We start from the raw sequence: 11,888 nt of genomic DNA, 5'->3' as shown, positions 1-11,888 counted from the left end.
TTTACGTATTTATATCTTTTGAGTATTTTATTTTATTTGTATAGATTGTACCTTTTCTATTTTTTTTATCTACAGTTGGGAGTCACCAATTAAAATTTTGCTATGTGAAAACATGACAACAAAGATTCTTGATTCTTGATATATAATACTGTAAGGTCTTAATTGTAATTTTTACATTATTACAGGGTCCTGATTTTAATATTTAATTTAGTCTGGTAAATCAGTCTTTTATATGGTATTTGACAGTCTTAATCATTAAATTTCAATTCGTCAGATACATTTATATAAGAAATAATAATGCAGGGACTCAGTTTTAATTAAACTTATCTGGCAAATTCACAACGTCGGTCCTATTCCTCAATTGGAAAGCACTTTAAATCAGGATCTGTTGTTACACACAATCAACAAAAGACCAGATAACTAGAAAGATCCTCAGCATAAACCAAACAAAAATAATATAAATTATTACCCATGCAACTCTAAAAAGGTAATTTAGAATAGAAAGTTTTAAAGAAGTTCACTTATTATTTAAAGAGAGCTGGTCTGATATCATTATAAATCACAATACAGGTATAATGTAGTGTAGTATTGAACACAGTACTGTTTAAACTATTTCTTGTCTTTTCTTTTATTGTATTTTCAATTATTGTTCCTACTCTGACAACCTTGTCCAGCCGCTGTCACCCTACTGCGCATAATTCTGGTGATATCATTAAAAATAAGTCAAATTTTTGTTTGTACAACACTGATTCACCACCCTGAACAGTATACAATATAATTCACTCTTCCCTAAAAAATGTAGTTGCCATACTGTGATTAACCACAAGATGACACCACAGTAGCACAGAATATGTGACTAGCCAGACTGATAATGGAGAAATTCATACCATGTGGACAAAAGGGCTTTTTCACAGCAGACATTTTGACATGTGTTGGCAGAAAAGGCATGTGTGGTATTAATAACATTAACAATGGCAGGACACCATTTATCTTTGACAGCTTAAGGTTCTTCAAACCTGCACTAAATTAAAAACAGTCTTTGTGAAGGTTATTGATTATATTTTGCCAAAATTGATCTGTTAAAGAGGTATTAATAATAAAAAAAATCTGTAAGCATTCAAGTCCTACAGTAAAGGAACAAACAGAAAAAAAATGTCCATTTTACATGTTTTTATTAAAGTTGCATAAAAGTGTAACAAAATTGGGCAAAAACAAGACCTGTTGTTGCTATTGCTACATTTGTTGGTTGGTTTGATCTAATCATTGTCCAAAAAAACACACCACCACTCCACCAATCTGCATGGTTTAGCTCTTGTATTTAGCCTCAATGATAATAATCAGCATATATACTTTTTTTAATTATTTTTTTTTTTTAAACTTTTTTACTTTTTGCAATTTTCCCCAACAGTAAAAAAACAGACTTCTCAATAACAGTCTAAGAAGGTATAATCCAAAACCTGGATTTAGAAATGAAAATCCACTCAAATTCAGCTACTGATTGAGCTTTGCCTGGTGCGATTCGACCAATCAGAACATCTCCAAAAAAACCCACAAACAAAAAAAAAAAAAAACTGCAGATTTGGAAACACCACCGGGAAAGGCAAAAGCAATCGCACCAAAAAAACGTGTATCTGAATGGATTTTTCTCGTTTCAACTACATGTTAATCCAAGGCCTGGCGTCAAGAAGTGTCATGATCACAATAAAAACAGACCAAGTATTCAAACGGTAAATGTAAAGAACATTGTTTATCGAAACAAAATCACTGTATCAAGGCCTAAGTATTAAACACTCACTTCTAAAAAAAAAAAGAAGAAAAAAACAGAATCTCATTTTGTTTGAGCGATTCTTCACACGCTGCTCAGTAATACACATTTTTAGCAGTTTTCAAAAAAAATGAATGTCTCCTGTTTATTTGGTTTTTGTAACATAAATAATACCTAAGGCAACATCTGTTTAATAATAAAAAAAAAGAGAGAGAGAGAGAGGAGGGTGGAGAGAAGGATGGAAATGGATGGGAGGGAGAGAAAATGAGGGGAAATGACAGAGCAGCAAGATGAAAATGGGCCGGAGTGTGTGAATGCTTATGTGTGGGAGAGAAAAGGCAGTGAAGGTCTGCTGTCACTGCAGGTGTTCGCAATTGGTCACAGGAATCGCTGCTCCTCCCGTCGGCCAATGGGCTCCTGGCTCTGATCTGATTGGCCCAGGATCAGAAACAGATGGCTTATTCTTGGAGATGATTGGCAGCAGCAGTGGAGGGAGGAAAAAAAAAGAAACCCACAGATCTTGTGACATCTATGGACCTGTCTCTCTCTCTTTCTCCCTGCATGTCGCCTGGTGTGGATGTGCATCTGTGTCGGAGGCAGCTGTGTCTGTTAATGCGTTTCCTCCGCCCCGAGGAAAGAAGGAGGGAAAAAAGAAGCGTTTAGGCAGCTTCAATCTGAAACAATGGCCTCCCTTCCTGCTCACATGACGTGACAGGCAGCTCCGGAAACAAAGAATGTGGTGGTCAAAATAATTTCTTAGAAAATGGCATGGGAGTAGAGGGGGAGATGTGTGGGTTTGATTAAAAAAAGGCAGCTTTGTTTTGTTCTGGGTCCCCCTATCGGACTGTCAGTGTGTGTGTGAGACTAAATGAGAAAAACAACAAAAAAAAAAACAGGAACCAGTCCTATACTAAAAAATCCTATCTGTCGTACAGAACAGCAGAATATACAGGCCCAAAAAAACACACTCCTACAAGAGATGTTGCTGTACATTATGTAGCAACATACACACACGTAGCATTTTAGCAACACAGACATACAGAACGTATGTGCAGGCTGGACAGCAGTGGCTTCTGAGGAGATCTCTCCTGACTCTACTACGCATTTGAGGAAAGAAAAAACCTTTTTTTGTTTCTCAAATTTGAACTCTAGTCGTCCAGAGAACCTACATCTGGTCAAGCTTCAAAAAGAGTCTAAAACCGGTCCGGCCGTATGACCACTACAGCCAACCTTGTTTTTTTTCCGTTTCCAGGCATCAAATTTTCCTCTTTTCTGTACTAAAGATAAACCATACATTATTCTTTGTGGTCAGAGGTTCGGATTTTCTTCCCAAAATGACATAGTGCAGATTTTCTCAACAGACATACAGACACGAAAAAATAAAAGTAAAAAAGTCTTTGAATGCACCACTGCAGCAATGCCTCTGATTACGGGGGGGAGAATTAGCAAAAAGACCATTCTGACCCCCGAAAATAACAAAAAATAAACTAAAAGCAAAGTGAATAACCCCGTGCCCTCAAACAGAACCAGGAAACAGCAAAAAAAATTAGAAGTTTAAAAATAACAACACAAGGAATCTCATTGGTGGAGACTTAAGCGATGATTAAGCTGATTGGCTGCTTCTCTTTTCCTCATTTTTTTTTGGCTGCTGCCGCCTCTTTCTCTTGTCCTTCTTCCCACTCTGCTCTCGGTAATTATGGGATTCATCTCAGTTCCTCTTCCTCCTCAGACAGATGGGAGGAGGGGGAGGAAGAGGAGCCGGGTGAGGAAGAGGAGCAGAGCCAAACGTTGGCCGGAGCAGAGTCAGGAGGAGAAAAGAGAGAAGGGAAGGAGCCTGGATTAAAGCCCATAATCGCCTATTCAAGAATTCTTTACTTTTCTTCTTTGCTGACAGTTTTTTTTTTTAAATGAAGGAAGTCCAACAAATAAACAGACAACAAACAACAAACAAACAAGGGCCACTGACAGCAAAAAAGAAAAAGAGAAGCGACGTCTAGGGTTGAATCCAGAAACAAGGTTCAGTTGTAACATTTCATAATCTTCAATGGAAGAAAACTGACATTAAAACAAAAGAGCGGCAGGAAGACGAGAGGTGAGGACCGAGGTGGGAGGGACTATGTTGGGTGAGGAGGAGGAGGGTGAGGAGGAAGAGGAGGGACGCCATCATTTCTTCTGAGGCGTGGAGAGCTTCTGCATCCCTCGGATCTTGTCCAGCAGCTCTGAGATGAAATCCTGAAGGAAGACGAGAACATATGAGGGGACTCGGAAGGAAAACAAATGTGGATTTGGAGATTCGAGAAAAGGGAATGAAGAAGTTTTACCTCAGTAGGTTTGAAACAGTCAACCAGTAAGTCCTGTAAAGACAATAAAACACAGGATGAAATGGTGCTCTGTAGCAGCAAAGTTTCTGCACTTTTATTTGGGAATTTTGACTGACAGAAAATCAAATCGGTCACCGTTTTTCTCCCACAGAACAATTTCCACACTCAGATCTTAAATGCATTGGAGCTTTTGTTGGAATTCAGCAGCAAGTTTGACATAGCCAGACTTTCTTTGAGTTAGCCGGCTGAACAAATCCTAAAACCCCCGTCAGAGATGAGTAGTGTCTGGACAGCTGTTGTCACGTTCTTTGTTAAACAGGTTTTCTGCTTTAGACTCACATAAAAGGGGGTGTATGACATGTCTAGTGACTCTTCTTCTACATGAAAGAGGAACAGGATGTTATGATTGAAAGCTATGAGGAATATAAAAATGTATGAAGGTAAAAAGTGCTGCTACTGCACATGATGTAAGACTGGAACGTTGGTAGAAAACCAAATGAAGCTGCTTATTTCTAACAGAGCAGCTGCACTTTACTGCTCTTTCAGTTAAACATGATATTGGTGAAGTGCATTTACTGTCCCATAATCAAGAAAATTACTTTTTGGCCAAGTCAAAGTGAAATTGATTCATATTCTTTGCAATAAATACCAATAGATTAATCAATTTCCATATTTTCAGTGTAAAACAGATACAGCAGTTAATCAGGAAAAAGAGCAAAAACACATTTATGAACTCACTAACCGAATGCTTGTAGGTTCTTGTAGCAATGCAATGCTTTCAGTTGCTGATATAACATATCTGTATCACTAATAGAGAACCATCACAACATGCTTCTAAAAGATGATTTAAAGCCAAAACTCTTATCATAAGCCTTCTCGAGAAGTTTGTGGCACTGAAAACTCTGACTTTAGGCTCAATATATCTCACTTATGCACTAAAATCACATCATAGTACACCCTCTGGACAAGCTTTGTCTCCATTCCGCTTGTTTGTTTTCACCGGTTTCATACTTTCCTACTTACGATGCTGACATCAACATGATTCCCCTTTGGATCTTTCAAGGAAGCAGTATTTTAGGTTGTCAACCAACCTACTTTTGGTCAAAATGCCAGAAATTCCATTTGCCAACTTGTCAACCCTTTGGTAAAAGTTTCATACAGGAGTTTACTGGGTGGGTCACCAATCTGTCTCTCGTTATGACTTATTTGTGCTTACGTTAATACCATTTTAAGTTCTGTAAAATCAACATATTTCCAATATTAACTTGTGTTGTAAGATCTAAGCTGGATCTCTATCAGTCAAAAACCCTTATAAAGTCTTCACATGCTTCAACACAAGTGTATGTTTGTCCTACCTTGACCCTGGCTGCCCGTTCAACGTCACTGGGCATATCCAGCAGTTCGTCCACGTCTATCTCCAGCTCTGGGATGGCTTCCTCCTGTAACAACAAGAGAACAGAGCAGAGTCAGAAACAAAACTTCAAATACACCTACTTACAACACTCATGTCAGCTGACGGCTCACACATACATCAGTGAAGCTCTTTTCATAAACACATGGAAACAAATCCTCATTATCCTTTCTATTCTCAGAGCCTGCGTTTATGTTTTGTGGTCGTCTGCAAATAGACCAGCAAGCCTTTCTGTCTGTATGACGTGGTGCAGCCACTGATGAAGCTCTGGACACTAGGGGGCGATGCTCTCCCACCAGCCCACATGTTGTACAAGACAGAGACAAAGAGACGCAGACATGTGGACAGTTTTTGTGAACCAAGAACCCATTTATTTTTAAAGTTGGAGTACAGACAAAGGAAATACACTCGTCTAAATGTAGTCTGCGTTGGTGGACAGTTTGTAAAAATCCCTGAGCTGCATGTGAGAATAATGCTGCTTCTTTATTTATCATAACCCGTATTCAAAATAACTTCAGTTGCTTGAATAATAGAAATAAAGCAGTGGTTAGATGACAGTGTTTTGACATCAACAGCCATAAGGCATCACAAAGACTTAAAACTTTATCTGGTAACAGTGAAACAGAAAAGAGCAGCAACTTACACACTATATGTGTATGTCTAAATTACATTTTTAAAGCACAGACTATCTTCAATTTAAACTATCTGTAGCTTATTTTGCACAGATTGTTATTACTAGGATTGCTTAGGACAAATCAATATCTAAAGTTGGCAAACAACATGATTAAAGGAATAGTCTGAAATATGTTCGCTTCCTTGAGGTCAATACGTCTCTCATGTCTGTCCAGCAGCCACTTAGATTAGATTAACACAGTGACTGGTAGCAGGAGGCTGCTGTGGTCCAAAGTTTACCACTGATGAAGTCCATATGTTTCTTTTTCCACAATGAGATAGAGCTACAGTCGGCAAAGAATCCCAGAAGCATTTTTTATTATATTTGTCAAAGTCTCTTTACATTCCAATTGATGAATGAAATCCTGTGATAATAAAAAGACAAAAAATCTGTAGTTGGTGCCTGCAAAACGCTGTTCAATCATTACATTCAGTCCACTAAGATGACTGGTTGGTCTACCTGTCTAACTATGCACTCCTACATGGGTTTACTGCTACTTTTTCACAAAGTGAGGTGGACATTTCTACAGCTAGTGAGCAGACAGCCACATTTTACATTTCCACATAAACCTGCAACATGTTTCACTGCTTAACCCGACAGGTAACTACATTCATTTGCATTTGTGTCTCTCGGTGCTCATCGTCTTCCATTTTCATTGGTTATGTTGGCCACCTATCTGCATTTTTAGCCTCATTGTGTGCAGGTGTTATTAAATATCTTGTATTTGTCTACACTGGCTTTGAATAGGACTTTTTGCAAACGTGTTTGTAGGGATGAGATGCTGGTAACATTGCATTATTATCTTGAGCCAGGTTAGCTAATCCAAGCCCATTTTCTGTGCCTATGCTAAGCTAAGCTAACCATCGCAATAACTTACAGTACAGACATGAGACATCTCATCCAACTCATATATATAATTGTGAACTTATTAAAGTCAAATTTCAGTTCAGTTTTTACTGTACCACACAGAATACCATTAAAAGCCTGACCGTCGAGCAAGAACGAGGGCTTGAATGTGTAAAATCAGTTTAAACTCTGGGTCAGAAGTGCTGCAAAATCCACAAGGTGAGGTTATTAAGTACAGAAACTAGGATTATGTTAGCTAAACCACAGGGGATAAACTCATCAACCCCTCAAAGTTTCAATCTGCTCAAATAACAAACTAAATTACAACATTTGTCTCATTGTTTGATGGCCTCACTTCATGTTTTCACATTGCGATTTTGATTTGACATTGATTAACTGTTCAAAACACAATCTGTACTTACTAAAAAGTAAAAACATGCCTGCATGGAGGAGCACCTGCTTTGATTTATTACCATTAAAACAACACCGTCTCTAAAGGTCTGCATTGGACATGAGCATGAAATCTACTGCACAAGACTTCTAAGATTTATTGCAGAATAACACCTTTCTTCATTTGTTGTTGAGTGTTTCCTACAGAAAGGGCTTTGTTAAAAACTTGGCTGCTAACTGCTGACTATCACACCGTTGCCTCAAGTGAAAACAGGCGGTTGTAAATCTCAAAGGGGTGAAATCTGCTCCTGTGAAACACCACAGACGACACGTGCAAAATTAGACAAATTTGTCTTTTCAAAATTGACCTGGAATTCACAGTAAATGGCAACACACACTTCGAATATCAACTTTAAGAAGACCTCCAGGAAAGATTTGTGAATAAGCGAAGCAAAAAATAAAACTCTTTGTCTCTTTCCTGTCACTTCTTCTCTCCTTATCCAGTCAATCCCTTTTCCCGGTTAATCTGTCGCTCTATAAAAAGTGTTTAAATGGTCTTCCTGTCTTCCTCTGTTTCTCCATCTGTCTCACTCACACACAGTGGCTCAGTGTGTTCTATACAAGTGCTTCACCACTGGCGACAAGAACACACACACTCGTACGAACACTCGTTTCCCCCTCTTTTGCAGCTCAATTGCTACCCTACATTCATGCCGTTCTCTAGGAATCTCTCCCTCGCTTTCGTCCTCCCCCTCGGTTCGAGTTGCCCACACCAGCTGTCTCTGCACCTGCCTGACTGCCCCCTATCCCATCGCACAAACACACACCCCAACACACACTCGCACAAGTCGTGTGGACTCACAAACGTGGAGACAGACAGGCGCAACATGCTGCGTGAGCACATTTGTGTGTCATGTTAACCGAACTGTAGTTTTTTTTGTGCACACCTTACACACACGCGGATTACAGAATTATAAAATGGGCTTTAATAAGTCTGAGATGTGGCGTGTGTGTGTGTGTGTGTGTGTGTGTGTGTGTGTGTGTGTGTGTGTGTGTGTGTGTGTGTGTGTGTGTGTGTGTGTGTGTGTGTGTGTGTGTGTGTGTGTGTGTGTGTGTGTGTGTGTAAAAGCAGAGTATTAGGATTTAATTCGAAGCCCGACAGCCTGTGTGTGCGAGATAGAGACTGGAGGTGACAGACAGACTTACTGTCAGCAAAGCAACACACTTACGCACACACATGGACGCACTGTAAGCGCACAACAATGTGCAGCACATGCACAACAGATGTAGAAGCAGCAGAAAAAGTAGGCAGCATTAACACACTTTCTCACTGCAACACAAAATCTAATTCACGGGAAAATTAGTAGACATACTGAAGACTGATGCACACAACATGTGGGCTCCATGTGCGACTACAAGGAAGAAACGATGAAAGACAAAGGAAGTTAATAGGTAGTTAAGGCAATTTTCCAGTGATTATATGGATCGATGTTGGGTGTGTTTTTAAAGCTCTGTGTCGAAGGTCGTGAGGTAAATGTAATGTTTAAAGCATAAATTATAGTGGCTTAATGCGGCTTACTTGAAAATGATTTAACAGACACTGTTAAATCTGTGAAAGGGGGAAGGGAACGCCAGGAGGAAGGAAGGTAAGAGGTTAAGGAGCGCATCTAGGAGGCTGAGCAGCTGAGTGGAGCAGACTGAAAGAGTGAGGAGGGGGAGAGCTGAGAGACGAGGGAGAGCGACGGGAGGGAGGGAGGGAGGGAGAGATGCTGAAAAAGGCCGGAAGACAGGCTTCAGAGAGGAGACACAAAGAAAGCAGGGAATCACAAGGGAGGATTTCCAAAACAATTCTCCAGACTGACTTACTGAACTAGTCTGGAGTCTGGAGGGGGTTTACTGTTGGCTGCAGATGTGGTCGGGAATAAAAGAAAGGTGTCTACGAGATATTGGCATTCAGTGCAGGTGTAAACAAAGCAGAGCAGCGAGGAACGATTCAGAGGAGGTGTGGAGGTAAAGCAAGGTACATCTGCTTTAGCGTGAACTCTTTTCAGGACATTCAGAAACAGATCTGGATCAGATGGATGCTTGTGGTACCTTTTGATACAGGTGGGTGTGAAATTAAAGTAAAAAACAAAGTGGCTGGGCCTCTAAGTGTAAAGATATAGTTTCAGCAAGCATGTGAAGGTCCACTAGAGTACAGGTGATTTCAGTTTCAATATCAGAGATTGTACATGAAGCATCAATCTTCCTACGAGAACATAGATGTGGATCTACGAGGCATATATGGAACATGTCCTTCAACTGGAATAGAATGTAATATAATAACATGTCTATGGTGCTTGCAGCTGTCCAAAGGAGTATAACCTTTAATGTCAGACCATAACTATCATCTGAGACACCCGTGAGGGCCATATCAGTGACTCACATACAGTTAGTGGTGTGAATATATGACCCAGGTCTCATTGAATGACATGAATGTATATAAATAAAGGCTCCCATTCAGATACACATTTACACAACAATGGTGACAGCAAGTCTGGGTTCAGTATCTTGCCCAAGGACACTTCGGCATGCAGAGGGCGAAGGGGTTGAACTGCCAACCTGTTGTATCTTCTGATCCATAGCCATGCAACACATAACTAACATGCCGCAGCGAATACTTTCTGTAGGAAACTGCTTGTATTACAGTTACTATAAGGAATGTGTTAACAGGATGTATTTCCGAACATCACGGCTACAGTTCCATCTCTTATCTGTAGTAGGAAGGGATGTCTTGATTAGGGCTGATCAGGACATTTTTTAATTGATTGGTATCAGCAGAAACCTAGGCCTGATCCTTTGTTTAGGTCTGCCGTCACACAGGTGTTGTAAAGAAAGACCTGATTCATGGCAGGACACTAAGGATGCAAATCTTCGATACTTTTTCAACTCAGTAATCGGCAGCATTATCAATCAGTTGCAGTTGTCGTCATCAGGCACTCTGTTACAAGCCACTGGGATATATAAACACTGTTCTAGTTGATCTCAGCCATTTTTAAACACGTGTTCTGTGTGGAGGTCATTAAGCAGCACAGAAATCTTTGTCATGGTGCCCATTGCTAGCTAAACACCCCACAATGCTCTCTGCTTGCCAACACAGTACTGGCTGTAATGAATACCTCTTCTGGTTGGTAAGTGGCTCCACCTGGTGGAACAACCAGATACAACAGCTAATCTACAATACACTTTCTGACATGCATGCAGAAAGTACAGATTTTGATCATCTTCTGGAGTTTATGGAGCCACAGTCTACCCTACCATGTCCACGCTTCATTTTAGACCCAAGCTTTACAACAAGGTTCAGGACCACCGATGTAACATTAAGAAACATTCTAATTGCATTCAGTTATCAATCATATACTATATGTGGCTTGATTTTAGTTACTTTTATGTACTTGAAGTGACTTAGAAAAATGTACTAGAGTGGACATTCAATGGCTCAAATCAAATTGGGGGAAAAAACTGAATCCCCTCCCTTGTAGAAGGTAACTTATAGTAACCAGAGGTGATTTTTCATTGACAAAATCAGCTTCAACTGAGAACAAATCACCTGAAAAACAACCAGATACCATAAACTGGCATATTGCTTTATCATATTATTGTAGTCTTTGAATATAATTACACTCTTCCTGACAAGCTTGCAAATGTGATTCTCATACAGAGAGAGAGAGCAACAGTCAGACACAGCATTTGTCTGGAGGCTTACTGCAGAACAGAGCCGAATGAGAAGTGACAGTATGAGAGCGCGGTGTGTGAATATGTGAGGCCATAGTACTATTCCTCTCACAGGGGAGCTGTGCAGCGGCTGCAGGCTTTGGACAGATGAAATGCCAGATACAGCTCCTGCTCCGGAAAAACATAAGCTACACACAAGTGGGTCAGTGTCCTCGCGTTACAACAAAAAGGCCCGTCGTGGCTACTGGAAATATCTCTGGAAAGGGAAATAATGAGGATGGAGAAGCAAAGTCAGTTTTTTTTTTTTAATTTTTGCCTGACTTGATTTCACATAACCCTAACTGACCTTAAACCTGATTTAAACTTGCAAGTTGTGTATAAAAAGAACTGAGACTGCAAATACAAGAAAGCTTAAGTATGAAGAAGCAGTAGTTTTCTAAAGCTGAACTGTTGTATTAATGCATTTAGACAAGAAATGACAGTACAGGTATATTAATGGGGGATACAAGCCACCACTTTGGCAGCTCTGTGTTGCGAAAGTAGGTCGCAGAGGCCACCTACAAGGATTACACAGCATGCCTTCCAGTGACAACACTCTCCATAACTGATGTATTTGATAGAATCTGTGTAAACTGTGTGTGAGAAACTGTGTCAGCTTGTGAGGGCCGAGAAGAGCATTTAAAAAGGTAAAGACCGACAGAAAGGCTTAACAGAATCTGGATGACAAACAGCCACTTTTGCTTTTCTACTGTGTCGATAACAAACAAG

At 40.0% G+C, this 11,888-nt stretch overlaps 1 protein-coding gene across 1 annotated transcript in view; it reads right to left on the bottom strand.

Moving 5' to 3' along the window:
- Positions 1 to 1,155: 1,155 nt before the first annotated feature.
- Positions 1,156 to 11,888, bottom strand: part of ppp1r14bb (protein phosphatase 1, regulatory (inhibitor) subunit 14Bb) — a 33,065-nt gene continuing 22,332 nt past the window's right edge. The window contains exons 2-4 of the mRNA XM_023289397.3: positions 5,442 to 5,525; positions 4,087 to 4,119; positions 1,156 to 3,997 (exon numbers count right to left, since the gene is read on the bottom strand). Of these exons, the coding sequence (XP_023145165.1) occupies positions 3,929 to 3,997; positions 4,087 to 4,119; positions 5,442 to 5,525 (186 nt within the window). The 3' untranslated portion in view covers positions 1,156 to 3,928. The remainder of the gene's footprint in view (positions 3,998 to 4,086; positions 4,120 to 5,441; positions 5,526 to 11,888) is intronic.

The sequence above is a fragment of the Amphiprion ocellaris genome, chromosome 23 (assembly GCF_022539595.1).
Source record: "Amphiprion ocellaris isolate individual 3 ecotype Okinawa chromosome 23, ASM2253959v1, whole genome shotgun sequence".
In the NCBI taxonomy this organism is placed as follows: domain Eukaryota; kingdom Metazoa; phylum Chordata; class Actinopteri; family Pomacentridae; genus Amphiprion; species Amphiprion ocellaris.
The sequence above is the reverse complement of the archived record's forward strand: the minus strand, read 5'-3'. Positions and strand labels throughout refer to the sequence as shown.